This window comes from Mixophyes fleayi, chromosome 12 (genome assembly GCF_038048845.1).
Source record: "Mixophyes fleayi isolate aMixFle1 chromosome 12, aMixFle1.hap1, whole genome shotgun sequence".
NCBI lineage: Eukaryota > Metazoa > Chordata > Amphibia > Anura > Limnodynastidae > Mixophyes > Mixophyes fleayi.
The window spans coordinates 3787033-3810064 of record NC_134413.1 but is presented as its reverse complement, the minus strand read 5'-3'; the positions used below and the strand labels follow the sequence as shown (position 1 = coordinate 3810064).

The 23032-nt window shown below is 43.6% G+C and overlaps 1 protein-coding gene across 3 annotated transcripts in view; it reads right to left on the bottom strand.

Annotated features, from left to right (window-relative positions):
- Positions 1 to 3284: 3284 nt before the first annotated feature.
- The window catches only part of TDP1 (tyrosyl-DNA phosphodiesterase 1), a 47372-nt gene continuing 27624 nt past the window's right edge, over positions 3285 to 23032 (bottom strand). For 2 of the 3 annotated variants that reach the window (XM_075192611.1, XM_075192610.1), the window contains exons 14-16: positions 13680 to 13782; positions 9705 to 9819; positions 3285 to 3491 (exon numbers count right to left, since the gene is read on the bottom strand). In XM_075192611.1, coding sequence (XP_075048712.1) covers positions 3418 to 3491; positions 9705 to 9819; positions 13680 to 13782 — 292 coding nt within the window. In that variant the 3' untranslated portion in view covers positions 3285 to 3417. Of the gene's footprint in view, positions 3492 to 9704; positions 9820 to 10890; positions 10953 to 13679; positions 13783 to 23032 lie in introns of all 3 variants that reach the window. The other variant, XR_012680221.1, reaches the window with a different exon arrangement.

Sequence of the window (23032 nt, the reverse complement as noted above, 5' to 3'; positions counted from 1 at the left end):
TTAGTATTGGATGTTAAAGGACCTTTAGAACTACAAGTTTCCTTATACAATAGAACTACAGATACCATTCACAAATATATATGTAATTGTCTTATAGAACTAGAGATATTTGAGATAGTCTAGTTGGAGAGGAGATTGTTCCTGGGCTCCTTAAAACCATTAAAGGTCACTTACAATGTGCAAACTTGCACCTTCTGGCGGTGGATGGGCAGATTTTTGCTCAAATGCTCCCACATGCATGTGACGGTAGAGACATGTTCAGATGGTGCAAAATTTTGTATCCCATGATGGGAGGTGCTGGGCGGACCACAGAATTTTGCGCCGATTGCCGGTTGGGATCATGAATACGTTTAGTTGTCTGTCCACATGCAAAAATGAGATGGTTGCAGGATGTGATTATTTATATCAGGTTGGAGGGCTGAAACAGGTGTAGGGGGGGTGGGGGGGTCATTGCACAAAAATAATTAAATTTTACACATCTTGGAAGCGTTGACAAACACTTAAGTTGTGGCACCTATTGAACCTCCCAGGGGCACTTTATACTGGAGAATGAATTAATGAATTTCTAGGCTTGGATTAATGTAATAAGCTCAGACAGATCACACAGTGACACTTACAATACGGTTTGCCCTGATGTCTTCATGTGCAATGAAAGGGTGTTTTAGGGGAAGATTGGGGTGCTCCTCATGTTTATGTCTTTATACTGCCATGCGGCTCTTCTGAGAACGCAGCTGACTCCAAACCAAGGCCATGCTTCCTTTTTACTTGGTGATCAATCTGTATAGCATTAGTCTGATCACTGCCTTGTGTAGCAGTGCTCCTCACAGTGACTGTAGAAGACATTGGGTCATCATGTGTATGACATTCCCCTTGTCATGACATTAAGCAGCAATGCTCCACACAGTGATTGTTGAAGACATTAGGTAATCACGCCTGTGTGTATTATATTCCTCACATTGTCTTGTGTACTAATGACTGTAGAAGCCTCTAAGTGATCATGTCTGCATGTATATTCCTGTCAGCTTGTACAGCAGTGCTCCTCACAGTGACCGTTGAAAACACTTGGTAATGTCTGTGTGTATGATATTGCTCTCATTACCGTGTGCAGCAGTGCTTCTCACAGTGCCTGTAGGATAATGCATTCTCCTCATGATTTTCATAAGTTTCTGGATTGGGGGTTTCATGATAAAAAATCCCAAATCTGTATCTTCTTAATAAGAGCGTTATTTAGCACATTTTGTTACATGCCAATTTAAAGAAAACCCTGCAGAATTCATTATGTCACTTTATACCGTATTATAAGGAAAGCGCAGGCTGCACCCGAACATTTCCACAATATTTAGAGATTAATCGAATTATTTTTCAGGTCACTACCTTCTCACGAGTCCGTCAAGGGCACAATACACATTACCCTGGGTGACTTGGTTTCCATTATCAGAAAACAAACTTTATAATATTAAAAGATAGATGTCATTCTAGATTCATATCAATGAAGGTTTTACGTGAGTAAACTTCCACTAATGACTTAAGTGACCGGAGATCCGGATTAAATCTCTCCCTGTAAGAGAGGGTGAGAACAGGAGGATGGTACCTGAAGTAGCACTGGCAGCTGGGCAGAGGGTAGTTACTTTATTAACAGGTGTTACGGTAGTATTATCTTGCAGTATCATTTTTCGGATCCTTCCTATAGCAGTAGAACAGAACTTAACTGAAGCCGCGTGGGTAGGTGTCCGTACCCGCTGGTATGGGATCATCTGCACAAGATTGGCGAAGTCAGGTTTGTAGAATACTTGAGATATCGGATATTGTCTTTACATCTGATGTGTAGCCAAGTGTAAGCCATTGTTCTCTGGTATCATCCATTTACTGGAAAAGGCCACTTACTAGAACATCCCTGATAAGTAAGGTTATACATTATAAAGTGACCGCTCCATTTTTATTTACAAATGTATAGTGTCAGGGCCATTGCTTATTTTAAATGCTGTAATGGTGAATATATTTCTTACATAGATGCTGCTGGAATTATGGCGGTAAGGAGAGGAGATAGACAAGGTATCTGAATAAACATTGAACATTTCCAGTATGATATAGGAAGTGCAGACTATTGATTGCTGCTGCCGGACTTATTGTTATTGGTTTATTACACCATGCACAGGAAAGAACATTTCTATCGATGCAGAATGTAAGTCTGAAATAAATATAAACAGAAAGGTTCCCAAGGAGCCTGCAGGGCAGGAAAGCCACGCCCCTTAGCAATAGCTCCACCCATAAACATATCTTTTGCGTTTAATAATATTACCAACTCCAACCCAGGTGGGCACTAACATCACATTGCCAGGGGAAAGGGGCGATACCAACAGGCCATCTGTTCTGTATGGACTCACTGAATGATTGTGTCCTACAGGATAATCTAGGCAACGTTATGGCATACGTTCCAACCGTTCAGATTTCAGCGGGATTGTCCCGATTTTAGGGATCTGTCCCACCTGGGGACGTTCGTCTCACAGGTGGGAATGTTGGGGGAAGGGAATTAGCTAATGGGTATCCTAGCTTTACAGCGCTAGGCAGGCCTCTTGGGGTGTGGCCACACCCCCATTTACACGTGGCCACGCCCCCTGTCCCACTGCCAGGGACTTGCATGTAGGGAGGCATGTTATGGGTTTCTAGTGAGGTAAACAATATGATGCTCTTACCAATGTTGAGCGCTTAGTACATACCTTCCAACATTTACAGGGCCAAGATTGGGACAAATAAGTCCTGCACAATGCCCACCCGATTACACCACTTCTGGCCATTCACACCCACTTGTGTGAAGCCACACCCACTTTCTAATAAATCCCACCCCTTTTATGGCCTGTGAATCTGGACTGTTCCAATGAAACAGACAGGTGGGACAGCTCCTGATTGGACAGGATGCCATCCACTTACTAGCCAGCTGTCATTACATAGCTAAAGGCCTATCTGATGTAGCATTTAGTACAGCCGGCTCCAGTATGCTTTGACAGCCAATGGCTAGCAGCATATGCTGGGACTTGTAGTTTCACAACACCTGGAGAGCCACCGGTTGCTCAGGCCTGATTTATCAGAGGTCTTCACTAGTAAGTAGGTGACCAGACCACACTCTGGGGATTACTCGTTATACAATCCTTCTCCCCCACCCCAACAGTCTAGTAAAGAAAAGTCAGCATGATTTTTGAATGGGACAGGACTCCTTAATACTTTTCTATTATTACTACAGAGAGACTGACACAAAGCACCGTTCCTTATAATAATGAAAGTCATCATAGAAATAATGATACATTTTATTCAAGTTTCTTTCACTTGTACATAAAAAAACCTATTTTACAGACAAGATGATTTGAAAGACAATCAGGGTTTTGAGAGAGGCTCCGTTCAGTCCTCATCTACGGGGCGATCCTACGACGGACACCAGATATTCCCGTGAGAGTCCGGAGCGTTGACGTAGGGAATGTTCCAAACCCAGGGTCTGTCTGAAAGGAAGCACAAGACTTAGTCAGAGTGTGCAGACGGTATCACTGGCGGCTGGTTGCCGGGTGAACACAAGATGATGAAGATAAAAAGAGCTTAGATGGTGAGGGGGTGGGTGGGAAGTAAACACAAAAGCAAGATGTATGTTTGAATAAATCTGAAGATGAGCTGAGCTCTGTATAGGAGACTGTCTCCAATGTACTGAAGACAAACTGGCAATAAAATTCTGAGTTTAACATCATTTTTTATTGCAAGTTAAACAGACATATGTGGATGGGATAATAAGAATCTTACTAACAGACCTTAAATGAGCATTTTTACATGTGTATAAGTTATTGTGAATGTGTCTGACGCACATTAACGCAGCGCAATACATACATTTATCTCACTATGAATATGCATTCACACAGGCTTCTGGCTTCAACACGATGACAAACTCCTGAGAAGCTCTCGATACAGAGACGCAGATAGGAGAGAACAAGATGAAATTTAAAAAAATTGACACATTGGATGCGGCAAGTTCTCTTTATTATGCAAAGCAGGATTTGGTAGTGTATTACAATTTCTCACATATTGTACATGTGATGTGTTTAATTACACCTGAGAAATCAGTGTATGTGCTATTCATCTCTCTCTACGATTTATATACTATAAAATATATATTAAAGAGAAAAAAATGATATATATATATACACACACACAAACATATATACAAACTCGCATAATATATATATTTGTTAGATAAAGTGTTGTTTATAAAGTGGTTTTCACAGGCAATTAAATCCACAATGCAGATTCCCACTCACCCCGCACTGTGTTGTAAATTATTTAAGACACAATTATATCAATTGATTTAACAAAGGACATCTGCGGAGGATGAATTAAGTATTGCATGTGAAATAGACAGATAGTGCTGATTGTTGATCCATCTACTTCAACCATCTCCTAATGTCCAATCTTTCGGACAATAAAATAAAACCTGAAGCAACACAAGTCATACTACTGCTCTGCTCAAAAGCATCAATGGTCTGAAAACCCAGCTAAAAAGTCATATTGAAAAGCAAAATGTTGCAATATCACCAAAGACCATTGACGAGTCAGGGTTATGTTGTACAAGTCTTATAAAATATGTATGTGATATAGCCCCTGGTCATTAATGGAGCTGGAAACATTATGAATTAACATCATCGTTTGAACGTGTCATCTTCCACCAACATTTCCAATGTACAATAGCAGAGTCACGCACCTACAAACCTTCCTCATGGACCCTGTGTTAATCACACAACATGTACCACCTGTGACTATATGTCACACCAGTACCCCCCATTTCTCTCACTCTGTCAATGTAAGCCCCCCTTAGGTGAACAGCCCAGGGGGCATTCCAATGATGAGCAATAAGACCCCTACTCTCCAAGTTATCACCATTAACTAACAAGTGCATCTACATTTTCTTTAATGCTTCCACAGGTTTTCAAATTTTGCCCTTTTTTATGTTACACGTTTTTGGCAAACAAAGTTGTTGGTGAAAATAATGACAAGACAAACCTGACAGTATACACTGCATACTGTTAAACGTTTACATATTGTGAAATGTTCATTTGTTAGGAGTTAATTTTTAAAGAGGACCCCTGACCAGGTCTCCTATATTTTCTCGCTACATAAATTCCTTGTGCGCTATGTAGTAAGAATAAAGAGGACGCCGGAACCACCATTTGTACATGATGGAACGTTTATTCTGTGCCCTATCCCCGAGGTGGACACACAAAACATGTTACTTTAGAGAACTTGAGACATCTGCCGGCCACCGTAGCCGTCCATTAACCATAACACTGAGTCTCCTTCCTCTTCTGGGCGTAGAGAAGGCTGCCGCTTTCGCGGCGCGCTCTTGTGGTTATCCCCCAGCTCGGAGTAGCTGTGCAGCCTGGCCACTCATTAGCATCATGTTCACTGCTGGAAACGCAGTCAGGACACTTGTTCTACGTATTCATTGGCTACTGCCACCACCAAGGATTCTGTTTCCGGTGTAACAAAATTGTTTGCAAACATTTCGTGTTCTTCCATTCACAGATTTCTACACTGAGAGTCAGCCCAGTGGACAAGGTGAATCTCACTGGGCACACAGTCCTCTATAATCCCATTCCACAAGGCACTCGCTGGGGTCGATAACTGAATGGTCAACGACGTACATCAAGTCCACTTTTAGGACATGAGCTCAATAAATTTCTTAGTAGAGCAAAATCCTTGTGGTCTTTAAATACATAAGGGAAAGGATGTGGATTGGTTCCTAGCAGTGGCTCTGTTGGTGGCACAATTAATTTTCATTACAATGGAGAATGTCTGGAAAACACTGAAAATCAGCAGCAATAGGTTCCTATATCTACAGCTTTGATGGATAATTGCAATCTACAATAACCACCAAAACTTTTTACGGTTGTAGAATTTGGAGCCACTATTAGGGGTCCTTTGAACCACTAGAAAAGTACACTGTTCAGCGTTACCCTGACATTGCCCTACAGCTCTGTTATAACATTTTCTCCATCACAGATAGCTGAAGCTCCTCCATCTTTAAGATCTGATACAAGCAAAAAATGTGTGACATCACTGGCTCCACACCTGTGTATAAATCAACCAATCCACACAGAGAATTTCAGCAAAGCAAATCTCCCTAACTGTCATTCACTCTACCAACTCATAGAATACAGTGACTTTACATGTGTCAGTTAGTCAGACTATGAAGTCAGATGTTACTAATTAAACACTCCGGTTATTTCATATGTATTATTGTAATGAATTTCAATGATCAAACTCCTTTTATTTACTTAGCATGCAGTATATGTTGAACAGGCAATGTTACTACACCCGTTTCTCTATGTCACTGTATGGCTTATGTCCTATACCCGTCCTTCATACAGAAATAATCTCATATTATTGGCTTCTGCACCGATAAACTGAGCTACAACTGCAGAAGATCTCGTACAGAAATTAAGTTATATCCGGGGTCGCTCTATATGGAGACTATGTGCTACCTCGGATGTCACAGAAACACGGCTGTCATTTGCATTCCTCGGATTACCGCTCTGCTTGTGATGAGAGCACAGCCCAGCGATGTATAGGTAAATGTCTATTTAATGTCTCTCTGCTTCCGCACAGTAAATGTATACTGTAAATGTAATCTAATAAGCAGCAATAGTTCTCTGCATATATTCCATTCTTCTACTCTGCCTGGGGGGTGCAGTGCGGGTATTACTGTGTATCGTGTTCCATGAGCGACACCTATTAGCATTTTTACAGGTTGTTACAGTTTTAAGACTCATTATTATCACTAGGTAAGCAGCGATCTGTGCTGGGAAGAGCTACTTATAACTCCGCTATTAGATGCTGGGATGAGACACAGGGATACACAGCTTTGTCCTTACTATACTCATGATTACATGTAAGATGGACATAGATTTGATTTTCATGCACCCATGACCCTGTGATCCTGCACATTGCCGCCACTTTTGCTGTCACTGGGGATAAACATCCCGCCGAACGCCTGTCAAACTCTAGTGAATCGAGCAGTGATCGGACCTCCTTTCACATCGATTCACAGCATTTGCATTGCGAGTTTTGCTCCCACGGTTCCAAATTACTCTCCCTTCACTGGTGAGCGAAAATTTAACCACATGGGTGCTGAAGAGTCACAATCCTCTTAAAGGGTTAGATAAACCCTTTTTAAAAATATAAATAAATATATATAATAATCCTATTAGGAAATGTTTATTCCCATGGCTGAGATGCTTATTTTAAAAGTGAATGTGTGGGGAAGCCACGATCAAGAGGTTTTGGACCAATTGTATCAGAGATTGCTGCAGTCTACCTACAGTAACAATTTTGTATCGTTTTAAACCCATATTGTCACAATAATATGAAATTGTCATTGGAAGTTCTTGTATAACGTGTTAGTTAGAAGCCCTCCCTTTGTTTACATATGAAAAGCGGGTTCTTGCTTAAAGTGCGTCGCGTTGCCCGACAGATCCTCCATGTTGTTATAATCCTACAGTAACATTGTCTTTTATAGTCCATCTAGGACCTGTCTGCTTCAAACCTCAAGTTTATAGTTTTTATCATGTATTACTGTAATTATATTCATGGACAACTAGTCGCTGACCACCAGGATCTATTTTTTTTTTTTTTAAGACAATTGAATGCAATCTCTTTTCCCAAAACAGAGCACCCTTATAATTCTGTAGGCAGATGATAGACTTTATATCAGAAAACGTCAGTCACAAGGTACGATCCTAAAGTAATTAGACAGCCGGGCGTTGGTTTTATGCCGCCTGCTCTTATAAAAGAGTAGAGTAGCTTGTGAAAAGCGTATATCTTGCCTCGTCTTACTACAGGCCATAGTATGTGGGAAGATTTCTCAGCTGGAAATTAACAAATCAAACTAAAGGGTAAAAAAATCCACTTTGTGATTGTACTCAGAACCAGGAAAAACAACTGAAGAGGAACCACAACCAAACGAATATCTTGGAATTGTTAAACCTACTTTATCCATCAAATAAGCATTAGTCTAAATAGCGGTTATAAAACAGAAGTGAACTTTTGCCAATTAAGTTGTTCTCCACAAACACACAGTGGAAGAGGCCATCTTTATGTGTACACTGGTAGAACTCCCGTTTATTTGCATAGAAGGTCACTGGCATTAGAGCGCTAGGAAAGGCAATGGAAGAGACAGGAGTAAAATCTGTAACGGATCCGGTATCGGAGATGGAATCCAGTTCCAATAGTGGAAGGAATCGGGAACAAGCCGAGGTCAGGGTAGGCAGAGGTGGAGGGAACTTCCGTACATGAGTAGTCAAGCAGTAATGTCGTCTAGGACAAGCCAGTTCAGTACAATAAGTAGCAAAACGTGTGGTGAAACTATTCCTCGTCTCTCCATTCATCTCCCAGAAAGTCTGTAATCAATACTTAATATATGATCCAAAGTATTTGAAGTTTCAGGAACTCAAGCAACTTCGTCTTTTGTTTGTTCCACGAAACCTCAATGAAAATGATGTGGCACATGCCAAGTAGGGTCAGCAGCCCATCTGTGGCATTCGGCAGAGTACTGTACATCCTCCGTGGCAATAAGAGAGGACATAAGTTTGTGAAATCACATTTTTTCCAGAACTCAGAAAATAACAATTTATATTTTTTCCTGGCGAGTACAAAATGATGGAAATCTTATTTTCGCCTACATGGAAGCAAAATGAGATGTAATGAATTGTGCGACAGAATAACACAAAGCTGGCACATAATGAATTCTCAATGAGACATGCAGCCAATTTCCTGCAGACTCGCTCAAAATTGGTGCTGAGCATAATGTGCTTTTATGTCGCTGCTTTTAGAGAATTTATTACGTGTCATCTGGCCAGAGAGGTTGTAAAGACCCCAAACTGAGAGGTACACTTGTCTGTGCCAAACGCTGCTCCTGTTTTTTATATAAGTAAAGCAAGACTGAAAACACATCTACAATTATAGGTCTGAACACATAATATTCCTGAGTTTAACCTGTTCCTTTCCAAAAGGGCACATATTGCAGGATGTACGCTAGCAACACAGCCATAGCTCCTTTCCCCCATCTATATGAAATAAGAGGGGGGATACAGCCCTTGCCAGAAACCCACTGTTACATGAATCAGAGCTCCAGCTGGTACTGCAGGACCTCAGTTATCTATAGCACTTGTCAGCAACCACTTGTTCTGCTACTAACACTGACTGACTGCAAGTATCAGCCGCCCACCAACATGGTAGTCCGGGTTGTACAATGCTCATCGCCGCCACCACAAGGCCTCTTAGGGGAAGTGTAACTGCTGGCAGTCACTGGGTCATGAGGAGGCCTATCCGCTTGGTCAGGGGGGAGGCTGACAGGTGCTGGGTCGGGGGAGAAATTTAAGCTCTGGCAGGTGCAAGTTTCAGTGAAGAGGAGATCTTAGAGAATACATTTTCTGTCTCCATTTCCCCCTATAAACAGAATAGAAAACTCCTTCTGTTCTAGGTTGGATCATTCATTGTCGTCTAACATTTGATTCTTGGATGATAGGAGTAACTGAACCACCAATAAACCACGCTGCTCAATCCTTCTAAAAGTCTTCCAGAGACATGTCACAATGTTATATACCCACTGTACATCTGGAATGAAGAGAGGGTGTCACTGGGATTAGGTTATGGGGAGACCTTGGGTCACGCACCTTTCCCCGCGTAGTGTTCCGGCGGTAAGTCGTAAGGCACAGGAAAGGTTCCTTTCAAGTCGTCATTTTTTGCATAGATATTCTCCTTTACATGGAACACCCCGTTGTCATAGCCCTGCGGAGACATAATAAACCATTATAGCGACAACCGACATGTCCACAGATACAGCAGGGGGTAGAGGGTGCAGCCAAACTATTGGTAGAAGATAAAAGTTTTACTAAATCCCCAACAGTAGACATATGTAAAGTGTGAAATACTGGGCATGGTGGGGACCAGAATGAAATTAAATACATATTTAGAGTGTAAAACCCCTTTAATCATCACAAAATCAATGAGCCGCTTTTGGAGATGTCATTTCAAACAATCCAACACTCTCCCACTACAAAATACAGGTGTAAGGCCAATATATGCATAATTTAACAACTGCTTCCCTAGAACTACAATTCCCAGCAGACACTACTGCCAACACCAATATAATTCAAAACCACTCAACTCTGAATCTCAATATACCATGTGGAGGTCAGTAGTTAATTTGAGTTTATAGAGGTGTAAAACATTACCAAATCCCGTCGCTGTGTTCCAAAGTATATATAATAATGTATACATAAGGGCTTGTACACAAGAGCATACAATCTACATTCAACCCGAATGAAAACAATAATTGAAAAAAATGCTATATAGACTGCACTGTAGATATGCTGCACTGCAGTTTAAAAATACCTTTTATGTGTATATTTGTGTGTCTTATATATAAAAAAAAAAAAAAAGTATGTAAAAACGTTTTTGTTAACAGACCTCTAATCTACAGCCTGTGGCAGTTTTGTAATGTACGTCAATCTACAGTTTCCTCCTTTTCTATATGACCCAGTGTCAGATCTGACAAGTAAATATCTATAGGCAGATGAAGCACCGGAGACGGAGGAGTATTCAGCAGAGTCGCTTTGAGGAACCTTACAGCTATAGAGACTTGAGAATGGATTTGTCAGTGGAGTTTCAGATATTCCTACTGAACTCTGCGGGAGACGAGATTCTTACACAATAAGAATGCAAACACTGAATGTAAAGTGGAATAGCTGCGTCTCTATCTATTGCACACGACACACAATGTCTGACAGATGTGGTATCATAATGCATTGTGCAGGTGCTGTCTGCAAGTGGATGAGAGTTTAAAGCACTAATCCTCACCTGAAGGCCCTCCGACCACATGAGGCCCAAGTGCAGACATACCAGCCCCTCCTGTGCTCGCCCTGCGGAAAGAGAGCATCCAGCAGCCGCAGTATTTTATTTAAATATTTTTGTTGTTTTGATTATTATTGTCTCCTTCCACTAAAATACGTTTTTTGTAAATTTTTCATGATTTTGCTCATAGGTTGGGGAGGAAGGGGCAGCAGGGAGGGGGGTGTCGCATCACCCTGTTGATGATGCATAAAACGTCGCTTTTGGTGCCATTGTTGAAGAAATTAGCATGAGGAACCAGAGTAAAATACTACAGCAGAAAGAGGAGGCTAGTTTTATGCTTATCTGGTTACTGTTGGATAATGGTCCTTACTATAGCTGGTAGCTTGGAAACCGGTCTAGACATCGCTAAGGGCGCAGCCTATCCAGTCTCTAGGAACCAGTGACATCACTGAGAGTGCAGCCTATCCAGTCACTAGGAACCAGTGACATCACTGAGAGTGCAGCCTATCCAGTCACTAGGAACCAGTGACATCACTGAGAGTGCAGCCTATCCAGTCACTAGGAACCAGTGACATCACTGAGAGTGCAGCCTATCCAGTCACTAGGAACCAGTGACATCACTGAGAGTGCAGCCTATCCAGTCACTAGGAAGCAGTGACATCACTAAGAGTGCAGCCTATCCAGTCACTAGGAACCAGTGACATCACTGAGAGTGCAGCCTATCCAGTCACTAGGAACCAGTGACATCACTGAGAGTGCAGCCTATCCAGTCACTAAGGCATACAAGCATTGCAGAATTGTGTCTATGTATGATTCAGATTATAGAAGCTAGAATGTGAAACTGGATTTTGTGGCGTTTCTATAGTTTATTGAATGGAAGATAGTTTGGTGGCTGCAGTTTATGTTAGAGTACGGTTAAGATTAGAGAATTTGGTACTAGATGCTATTAGGTTGTGTACTTTGTATTACTTTAGATTCCATGAGATAATGCAATGTTCCAAATGAGAATTGCCGCTCAGATAAGGAAGCTTTCATATTAGTAGCCAGGTGATACAGGGGCTATTTTATCAGCATTATAGGGGCAGGGTATTGAGAATGGCTGTGCATGGGGAAGGGGAGGGAGGTAGAGAGGCGTGGTTTTCAACAACAGAGAGGTTGATGGGAATGATCACATTGCCTGATTGACAGCTAAGCAAAAAGGAAGATAAATGGAGACAAGAGAAGCAAATGAAAGGGTACACTGTCAGAAAACAGTTTGAGTAAATGCTAGCGGCCTTTTATAATAAAAAGCAGTAATAAGATTTATATAGAAATATGTAAAAGTTTCATAACTTTCGTACATCTTACAATACTTATATAAAGTTTGTGAGTGTAGTGGAGTATTCTCTACACAGCAGATTTCCTGTCTACAGTCGCCTCTTTCTGGCAGAAAAATATTGATAACAGAAAACAGTAGCTTGCACTCAACTACTCAACAAATGTAAATGTCAAGTTCTGCCAATGTATGGAAACTTTTACCTAAATATTTGTGAATGTTAACAGTAGGTATATAATGTAAGACAACTTGTATTTTAGGTTAAGTGATTCTATAAAACTATCTTGATAACACAATATTTAACAAATGTTGTGAAAAGTGAGGGAAGAGTTAAATAAATAGAGAGAATATTTTCCATGTTACTGTTTACTTCTGTTAGTGTCCTTGGAGCACATTACGGTGCATTTACTGGGTATATCGGTGGTGAGGATTACCAATGAATGGACTAATCCTCACACCTCCTGCTGGAGTGACCGGAGATTGCACGCAGCGCCTCTGGCACTTAGTGCTAGAACAAACCAGGCCGTCTGCAGGAAATTGTCCCTGTTCTTAATTCCATTCACAGGAGAGTATTCAACAACCCATTAACAAGGCCGCAGTCCTGCTAGACGGCTCTATGTATTCATACAGCACTAGTCACAAACACAAGTCAATGTGGAATTACTGGGTATTAAGATATAACATAGTACAATTTTCTTAGTATGAGGCCATAATTCCCCAGCATACAAGGACTCAGCGCATAATACGATACAGGCTCTAAGTAAAGGCTCTTAGGCATTTAATGAGGGCTGGGGCGGTTACACAGTTAATGGCAGTTAATGATATCCGCCAGCTGGTAAGCCATTGTGATATCAAAGGTAAACATATACGAAGACAGAATTTTTAAAATAGAGAGCAAGTTTATACACGCATTAACATCACGTGTATTATAATTGAGCATCCTCCCACTACAGACACTATTACGGAACCCATAAGCTCACAATCTGAGGAGGGGAAAAGTGCAAGAGAAACGCACATATTCTAACTGCAAATCTACCAAACAGAAAACACATTCCTGTTACCCAGAAGACTGTGAGCCAATCACTTAGCACCTCCAGTGTTGTATCTGTCAGTCCCCTGTGATATCTTAACAGGAAATGAACATGCTGGATAGATTTACTTAAGTCGAATATCTTCAGCTATTTCTGGTATATTATTTAGCTAGGTTGTACAGATGCTATGCTGTATATTAATGTCCAATAGTGCAGAGTTGCTCCTGTACTACCAACAGGTCATGATTTCAGGATTTCTATCATCATGCACAGATGAGTTAATCTTTTTCTGGGTCAGTAATTATCCCACCTATTTGTACAGGTAGAAATCCTGAAAACATGGTCGTACTTGAGGACTGCAGTAGAGCAGTGAATCTGAATCACTCGAACCACGTGACCTATGGAATACAGATGTAGGTGAAACAATGGAGTCCCAGCTATAGACTTACAAAGGCAGATGGCAGGAATAAGACCCCCAGCTCATAGGAGCGGATAAACAGCTGCGTTCCGTTCTTCTCCAGCGACCCCCAGGCCGCTTTTGATAGGTTAGCACTAAAAAAATAAAAAACAGGTGATATCCTGAGACACGGCATCAATACTGTGATCACAAATGTATCTTCTGCTGATCTCCTGCAATGTTACATAGATCTAGACTATAAAATGTTTCATTGTAGCGCTATTTGTGCAGACTCTGAGCAATCACCAGTACAAAACCTATTAGATCCGCATTTATTCATAGAAACATTGTATTGCAAGAAAACATCTAATAAGGTCAGCACAAAGCCTGAAATTCAGTCCAATCCCCCCCCCCCCCCTCATCCCCGGGGCGAGTGTTTCTCCATCTCTTGCACCCAACTCTGTATCTGACACAAACCTCTGAACAATGCAGCAGGTTGGACTCCAGTTGAAGTCAAATAACTGTAAAAGTCAAGTAGGACTTCATGGCGATAAAACGCATTACAGCAGCCCTCCCCGCTGTGCCGACTCGGGCTTAGAAAATCGCCATTAGGCACCGAAAAACATAAGCCAAGCGGAAGAGAATGATTACGTCTTTATATCATGTTATAGGAGTACAATGTCGGAGGAGTACAAAGAGACACTTAGACCTATTTATACCTTTTATTTGTTTTATTTTAGTTGTACACCTCTGTGTGTCCCTGTGTCTAGAAGTGACTGCTGCAGTGTGACCTCCAGGATGGCGGCGAGTGTGAACCTCTAACAGATTGCGCCTTGTGATGAGACGAGCTGGCGGGTCAGGGTGCTGCAGTGTACAGGGTAGGGGTGGGAGTGTGCAGGGCAGGGGTGGGAGTGTGAAGGGCAGGGGTGGCAGTGTGCAGGGCAGGGGTGGGAGTGTGCAGGGCAGGGGTGGGAGTGTGAAGGGCAGGGGTGGCAGTGTGCAGGGCAGGGGTGGCAGTGTGCAGGGTAGGGGTGGCAGTGTGCAGGGTAGGGGTGGCAGTGTACAGGGTAGGGGTGGGAGTGTGCAGGGCAGGGGTGGGAGTGTGAAGGGCAGGGGTGGCAGTGTGCAGGGCAGGGGTGGCAGTGTGCAGGGTAGGGGTGGCAGTGTGCAGGGTAGGGGTGGCAGTGTGCAGGGTAGGGGTGGCAGTGTGCAGGGCAGGGGTGGCAGTGTGCAGGGCAGGGGTGGCAGTGTGCAGGGCAGGGGTGGCAGTGTGCAGGGCAGGGGTGGGAGTGTACAGGGCAGGAGTGGCAGTGTGCAGGGTAGGGGTGGCAGTGTGCAGGGTAGGGGTGGTAGTGTACAGGGTAGGGGTGGCAGTGTACAGGGTAGGGTAGGGGTGGGAGTGTGCAGGGCAGGGGTGGCAGTGTACAGGGTAGGGGTGGCAGTGTACAGGGTAGGGGTGGCAGTGTACAGTGTAGGGGTGGCAGTGTACAGGGTAGGGTAGGGGTGGCATTGTGCAGGGTAGGGGTGGCAGTGTGCAGGGTAGGGGTGGCAGTGTGCAGGGCAGGGGTGGGAGTGTACAGGGCAGGGGTGGCAGTGTGCAGGGTAGGGGTGGCAGTGTACAGGGTAGGGGTGGCAGTGTACAGGGTAGGGGTGGCAGTGTACAGGGTAGGGTAGGGGTGGGAGTGTGCAGGGGTGGGAGTGTACAGGGTAGGGGTGGCAGTGTACAGGGTAGGGTAGGGGTGGCAGTGTGCAGGGTAGGGGTGGCAGTGTGCAGGGTAGGGGTGGCAGTGTGCAGGGTAGGAGTGGCAGTGTGCAGGGTAGGGGTGGCAGTGTGCAGGGCAGGGGTGGCAGTGTGCAGGGTAGGGGTGGGAGTGTGCAGGGCAGGGGTGGGAGTGTGCAGGGCAGGGGTGGGAGTGTACAGGGCAGGAGTGGCAGTGTACAGGGTAGGGGTGGCAGTGTGCAGGGTAGGGGTGGCAGTGTACAGGGTAGGGGTGGCAGTGTACAGGGTAGGGTAGGGGTGGGAGTGTGCAGGGGTGGGAGTGTACAGGGTAGGGGTGGCAGTGTACAGGGTAGGGTAGGGGTGGCAGTGTGCAGGGTAGGGGTGGCAGTGTGCAGGGTAGGAGTGGCAGTGTGCAGGGTAGGGGTGGCAGTGTGCAGGGCAGGGGTGGGAGTGTGCAGGGCAGGGGTGGGAGTGTGCAGGGCAGGGGTGGGAGTGTGCAGGGCAGGAGTGGCAGTGTACAGGGTAGGAGTGGCAGTGTACAGGGTAGGGATGGCAGTGTGCAGGGCAGGGGTGGGAGTGTGCAGGGCAGGGGTGGGAGTGTGCAGGGCAGGGGTGGGAGTGTGCAGGGCAGGGGTGGGAGTGTACAGGGCAGGAGTGGCAGTGTACAGGGTAGGAGTGGCAGTGTGCAGGGTAGGGATGGCAGTGTACAGAGTAGGGTAGGGGTGGGAGTGTGCATCGCAGGGGTGGGAGTGTGCAGGGCAGGGGTGGGAGCGGTCCTCAAATACCAATGTATTAGCGGTAACACATGAACTACACACAGCCCTCACAATCCCTCACTCCCATCAGTTATTAAAAACATAATTTTATTAATGTGTTAAAAAATGCAAAATAAGCAGAAGGGGCCTCAAATAGACACAGGATAAGATACAATGTGGGAACTGGAGGCAACATAAAGGTTACATTATATACACATTATACCAAATTATGATCCAGATTATTGAAAAACCCTACACCGAAGCAATCTGGGTAAATAACAGCCCGTACTTATTACGTGTGTTTACTGAGCCCATGTAAGACAGCAATATACACACACAGCGGACAGGGACTGATCACGTCTGTCAGAAGCATCAGTCACTGTCACGTTACTGCATCATCATCCTTGTGGCACCGGATACTGAACACACCACATCACACGACGCACACACCTGTCACAGGACAAGTCTCTGGGCCACAGGAGCATCTGGCAGAACGGGAGATGGATCTTTGTTTCCTGGGCAGTGAGGGCAGGTGAGGGATCTGCATAATCAGTGAAACATAATAACCAAGGATTGTATCTGTTTGTAGCAGCACAAAGGTAGAAATTAAAGGGTGTGAGTGGGGGGGCTCTGGGGTAGATCCAGATATGATAAAGGGAGCACAGAGAAATGACGGTGGTGGGAGCCCCCTGAGTACGGAGAATGTACAGAAGGAACTGTGCAGGTAGGGTCAGATCCTGGGTGGGATGAGGAAGAGGATACACTGAGTGACATGGAGACTTAGTTGTAGAGAAGAGTATAAATAGATTTAGCATATTCCATGCACTAATATTTTCCTAATCATCATATAACAGGCACGGATAAAGGTACTTTACACATAACACTGTATATGGAATAGTGTACTATACTATGACTCTAAAAAAGGTTGCGATGACAAATACAAATCACTAATATTACGGTGAGGAACCCATCGCTATGTGAGAGGAAATTGGATTTTCTGTTGACATTGGATAGGTGGGAAATATTCACTCAATGGTCCACGACAGACCATAACTTTGCAGCATTGTCATTATAATTCGCACCATGGTAGAAAGCTTGAAGCTTTGCATGACACCCTGACTTCTGTCCGTCAATTACGGAAGCTGGCAGCTTCGCAGACGTCGCTGTAAGGCAAACACACACATGCCGGGGGAAAAAAAAAAAAAGACCTCAACCATTCAAAACAAATATGCTGAGAAAATGAAAAAAACAATTCAATTGTTTTGAAATCTTAGAGAGCAAACTTGAACTTATATTGCACTCTTCGGTTTCTGGTAAGCAAGGAAAAGATCTCGGGAAGCAGAATATGATAATGAAACATTGTTAATCTGATGGATGATCATCGAATACTGATGACTTCTGCCTAAGGACTTTAGGACATGAATATTTTAAATCAAACAATTTGATGTTTCCATGACAACAAAACAGAGAACAATTAAGACATATGTTTCGTCAAGAGATTGAGCAGAAAAGGAAACTGCTTAGAGAGAGCGAATTGGGCTATGGAGCTTGGCTCATTGATGGGAGGAAACCCCACTTAGCGCTTCTTGTTATTTCTAGAACTATTGGAATCGCCCAGTCTGTACAGAGGATGGGGTGGACATTCGGGTAGCGATAACGTGTGGTAATGTAATATCCTTACTGCTGTGTGTAACGTGAAGAATTTTCAGGAAGAATAGGTGGAACAATAACATAAAAAGTGAAATCTTAGCAATAAATTGTAATTGTAACCCTGATAATTCTAACTGTCATGTTAAGTAGTAAGATGGTTGTATGAACTTCATTCCATACAAAGGTCTGTTGGACATCACAATCTTGCCCCATCAGTTTTACAGTACTCTGTGCTGCTGGGGACCCTGCTCCTTACACTATATAACTCTCAGTCTGTGGCTTCCTTCTTCCACATGTTTATTCTGCTCATGACATGCAGAGCTGCCCTTACTGACTCCATCACACAAGTGCCTCCAGGCTCATTTTGCTGAAATACTCTGTGCTGCTGTGAACATTTGAATGATGATTGGCTGCAGATTGTTCTATTTCTCCCCACTTTAAAAGTGGGGACATTTGGATGAGCAGAACATAAACACAGATCTCGAAAAGCTGCTCTGAATCTAGTCAACCCCATTCCATAGACTCGGACATCAAACTGTACAAAACAGTCACAACCCAAATGTAAAAACTATCAGCGGGGAAAAATTGGGGCTCAATCTCATTGGCCACTGAAGAACCACACCTATTAGAGCAGTCAGAACTTTACACATGTGCGTTCAGAGCATGTTCTCAAAGCTCCACACTGCACTCTAATGAAAATGATGCGTGTTTAACGGCTACTAATAGCGCAAAGTCTGACAGGTACATAAATACAGCGGCCTCTGTTTCTGGCTGATAAACTATAGCGGAATCTGGCAGCGATCACGCTGGGCAGCACACACATCGATTGGCACATTAGTACGAGTTTCTTACCGTCCCAGAGCACCAAATGGGTTATATAATGAGTATATTTCTATTTTACCTTTTAGAAGGTTTGATAAATCTACAGCTCAATGAATAGTAACCAGTTAGTTTGGCGTATGAACATGAAGGAATCTGTGGGGAAGGGGGGGGGGGTTCATGTTAACGAGGTATGTAAAAGGAGCTTCAATCAGCAGTTTGTGTATTCAGGAAAGGAAGGGGGGGTGCCCACGAACCTCCCCACCTTCCACATAATGACCTTATTTTTGTACACTCTCAAAAGTAGCCGATAATCTGGTAACCCGGTTCTGTCCGATGCTGTTAAAGGACAAAATGCGAAACGTCATACAGAAATCCACATTTATAGATGCTGAACTATCCATGCAGTAAAAACATTGCAAAGTACAATCATGAAGACATTACACATATGGCCCTCAAAGTGTACACCCACTTCCAAATGGGTTTAAATTGGCGCATTTGGCCGTTGCACGTCAGCATATTTTGTGGCTCGTAAATAACATTTAGCGGTGGCAGACATTTTTTGGGATGGACGATTAGCGACATGAAAGTTCCTCTCGCCATAGTGACGCCTCTGGAACCTAGTGAGATGTCGCATTGTCATGAACATTTGTTCCGATCACAAAACTGCTGCTGCAGCAATAAATTCACATTACCAAATCTTCATTAATTTCTTGGTAAACAGAGCCAAATTGCCGTATATATCTATATCACTGGAATTATTAATCTGAGGTACAGAAATTGGGCCATTTGCCGGCTGTACAGACAATTCATTACTTTCACTTACTGTGTTGAAATGATCTCTCCTGAAATATCTCTCACAAAATGCTTTTAAAAGCCGCTTGTGTGTCAGATAAAAGGCAGCGATAGAATACAGTACTGTACAGAGACCCCAATCTAATGGCTCTAATTCCCCTCTCCTGCCTTATCCATCTACCTAGGACGACAAAAAAGGGATTTTTGTACTTATGTAAAATCCGTTTCTCTTAGTCCATTTGGGGACACCGGGGTATAGAGTAGGGACAGGGCGAACTGGCCCTTTAAACTTCTGCTTAACTAAGCCCTAGGTCCTCCCCCTCTATACCCCACTTCCTGTCTAGCCCCAGTTTATGTTTATCCAAGGCCACAGAAAGCGGGGATAGAGAGAAAAAATGAAAAGAGAATAAAAAAAGAAACAACAACATTCTCTTATCAACAAAACAACATGTCAAACAGTAGGAGAAACTAGAGCATTAAGGGCAGCACCCGGTGTCCCCCAATGGACTAAGAGAAACTGATTTTACGCAAGTACAAAAATCCTATTTTCTCTATCCTCCTTTGGGGGACACCGGGGACATTCCAAAACTGCCTCAAGGTTTTAAACTTGCAAAACCTAGTGAATGTATGTACAGAAGACCACGTGGCTGCCCTACACAGCTGTTCACTGGAGGCACCATGGCGGGCCGCCCAAGAAGCACTTACAGACCTTGTAGAGTGCGCCCGCAGATTATCTGGGACAGGCTCCCCAGCCCCAACTTAAAGCCTGACGGATAACAGCTGTAATCCACCTAGCAATAGTCACCTTAGAAGCTGGCCAGCCTCTCGTGAGCATCATAGAGAATCAAAAGATCCTCAGTCTTGCGCACATTCGGACACCTTCGCAGATAAATGCGCAAGGCTCCGCCCACATCGAGATAACAAATAGAATCATCGTTTTCCGAAGACCTAGAATTGGTTAGGGCAGGAATGACAATGTCTTGACTTAAATGAAATCTTGACACAACCTTAGGAAGGAAGGAGGACTTGGTTCGAAGAACTGCCCTGTCTTCATGAAAAACAAGAAGAGAAGGAGACTTGCAAGATAAAGCAGCAAGCTCTGAAACTCTTCTTGCTGTAGATATGGCCAAAAGAAACACCGTCTTCCATGTCAGAAATTTGAATTCCAATGTATTCAAGGGTTCAAAAGACGGATGCTGTAAAGCATTCAAAAATGCCTTGAAAATCGATACCATCTTGCCCAGAACTCTCATGCTGAAATGCACAGAGGGCTGTTTAGCCACCAACAGAGATTTCACCATCTTCTGCAAGGGTAGAATTTAGTCCTGAGGTAAGAACTTCCGTCGTTGTCGGGTGTCTAATAAAAAAGAACCAAAAAGATCATCCACTGGGATGGGATTAACTTTGACTTTTTGAAATTGAGAATCCAACCGTGAGATTCTAGAGTCTGGATCACTACTTGGACATGCGACTGAAGTACCTCTGGAGATTCTGCCTTTAAAAGAAGATCGTCCAGGTAAGAAATGATTGTAATCCCCTTGGACCTTAGCAGAGCAGCCATGACCGTCATGATCTTGGTTAAGATACGCGGGGCCGTGACCAGACAAAAGGGAAGAGCCTGAAACTGGAAGTGCTCTGACCGAACCACAAACCTCAAGAGAGACTGATGACCCTCCAAGATAGGAACATGGAGATAGGCATCCTTGATGTCTAGAGCCACCATGAACGCTCCCTGTTCCATGCCGTGAATGGCCGTGCGCAAAGACTCCATCTTGAACTTGGGCAGTCAGACCTGAGTGTTCAATGATTTTAGATTCAGAATGGCTCTGAATGAGCCATCTGGTTTTGGCACAAAAAAAGGTTGGAATAAAAACCCAAACCATTTTGAGAATCTAGCACCGAAATAATCACTCCCGGAAGAGAGGAGGGATTGGATCACTCCTCACAAAGCCAATCGCTTTCGTGAACAAGTGGGAAGGCCTATGGCAAAGAACCGTCTGGGAGGAAGACTGAGCAAATCGATCTTGTATCCCGGTCCACCACTCCCCGTACCCAGACATTGGTGGTAGACTGAAACCACCGATCTCTGAACAAGAGTAGACGGGCTCCCACCACTGGCGACAGCGGAGTAGCAAAATGCACGCCATGCGGACTGCTTGTCTGCAGGCTTCGCTGCTGGACGTCGAGCAGACCAGACCGGACGCCCACGCTGCAAACCACCCCTGGGGGCGGATGACTGGCCCCTGGAAGACTGACCTGAGGAATATTGACCCCGAAACCTGCCTGAGGAAAGCACTGAAGCCTGGACATTCTTTGTTTGGGAGCATTACCAGGAAGAAAAGTGCTCTTTGGGGTAGTTGCTTGATATATACATTTATACCCATTAGTGGGTAATTTGAATATATGGACACAGGGGGTACTTGGGATGAACAAACATTACAGAGTACTTGGTAAATAAAAAGAGGGGGTGCAACAACAAAGGTTGGAACCCTGATCTAGACCAGTTAAAAGGTGGCGTCTCCATAGCAACAGATCAAATGTTGCTTAATTTTCTAAACTACACGAAGGAAAAAAAAAAGAAAGACAGGATCTGATTGGTTGCTATGAGCCAGTTTTGTATGCACCACCTTTCCTAAATATTAGTGTTTCTCATGGCTCATTAACAGTACACTGCTATAAACTAATATTACAGATTTGGAATTCGGGACATTTTAGCTCAACTGAAATCACTATACCCCATCCATTTTCAGCAGTTGAAATTAGCAATATTGGGTGGAACAATGGACATTGTATACTAATTAGTATCAGATTTGTTCTACTAGAGATTCACCTGTGATACTAATCATTTCACCTGTGATTGCTCTCTGCTTATATGGAAACACAGAACCAGCAGCTGGAATCATTCTCTGTGTGATCCCTAAAACAACATAGTAATCCAAGTGCCCCATCCAGGAACACTACAACAAGACAGGATATACTGAGTCTTCTGTGTGAGGTGACACAAAGGATGCCCTTGACATGCATTGTATGACGAAAAAATAAGTAACTTATAATTGTTTAGAACTACTGATACTAAAGTTAGTAAAGAAATGTACAGAGAGCAATGTTTGCACATTATTAGAGGAAAGGAATAAACATCGGCCAACAAATACACAGACACACGCTGATACGCACAACATGTAATATGTAGTTATTGCATATTTTGTGACCCAGCTTTCAGCTCAGAATCAATGTACATGTATATATGCTTCCACGGTGGCCACCGAGTTATTACATCTTCCACCCACCGGAGGTCGGCGGTCACGCCGGAGCACAGATATAAGGCTGGTTATAGATCAGCTGGATGGTTGCTAAGAAACCCTCACAGAATTCCATGTGTCACTAATTATGCTTTGTGTTTCTCTGCTCAAATACAGACCCTTTAAACAGCTATAAGCACAAGAGCTTGGGGGCTTCTTCCCTGCACTTGTATGCTCATATAAAACATGACGCTGCTGCTAAACTCTGCTCTTTTTACTCGTTACCCATAAACACAATATAACAGTGTGAAGGGATGTAATCCATATAGGTCACCAGATATGAACCCAACACAGTATTTATGGTTTATTCTGGAACAACGCACAATATTTGGTGTTCCCCAATCAGTGACTTTTATGTACATTGATT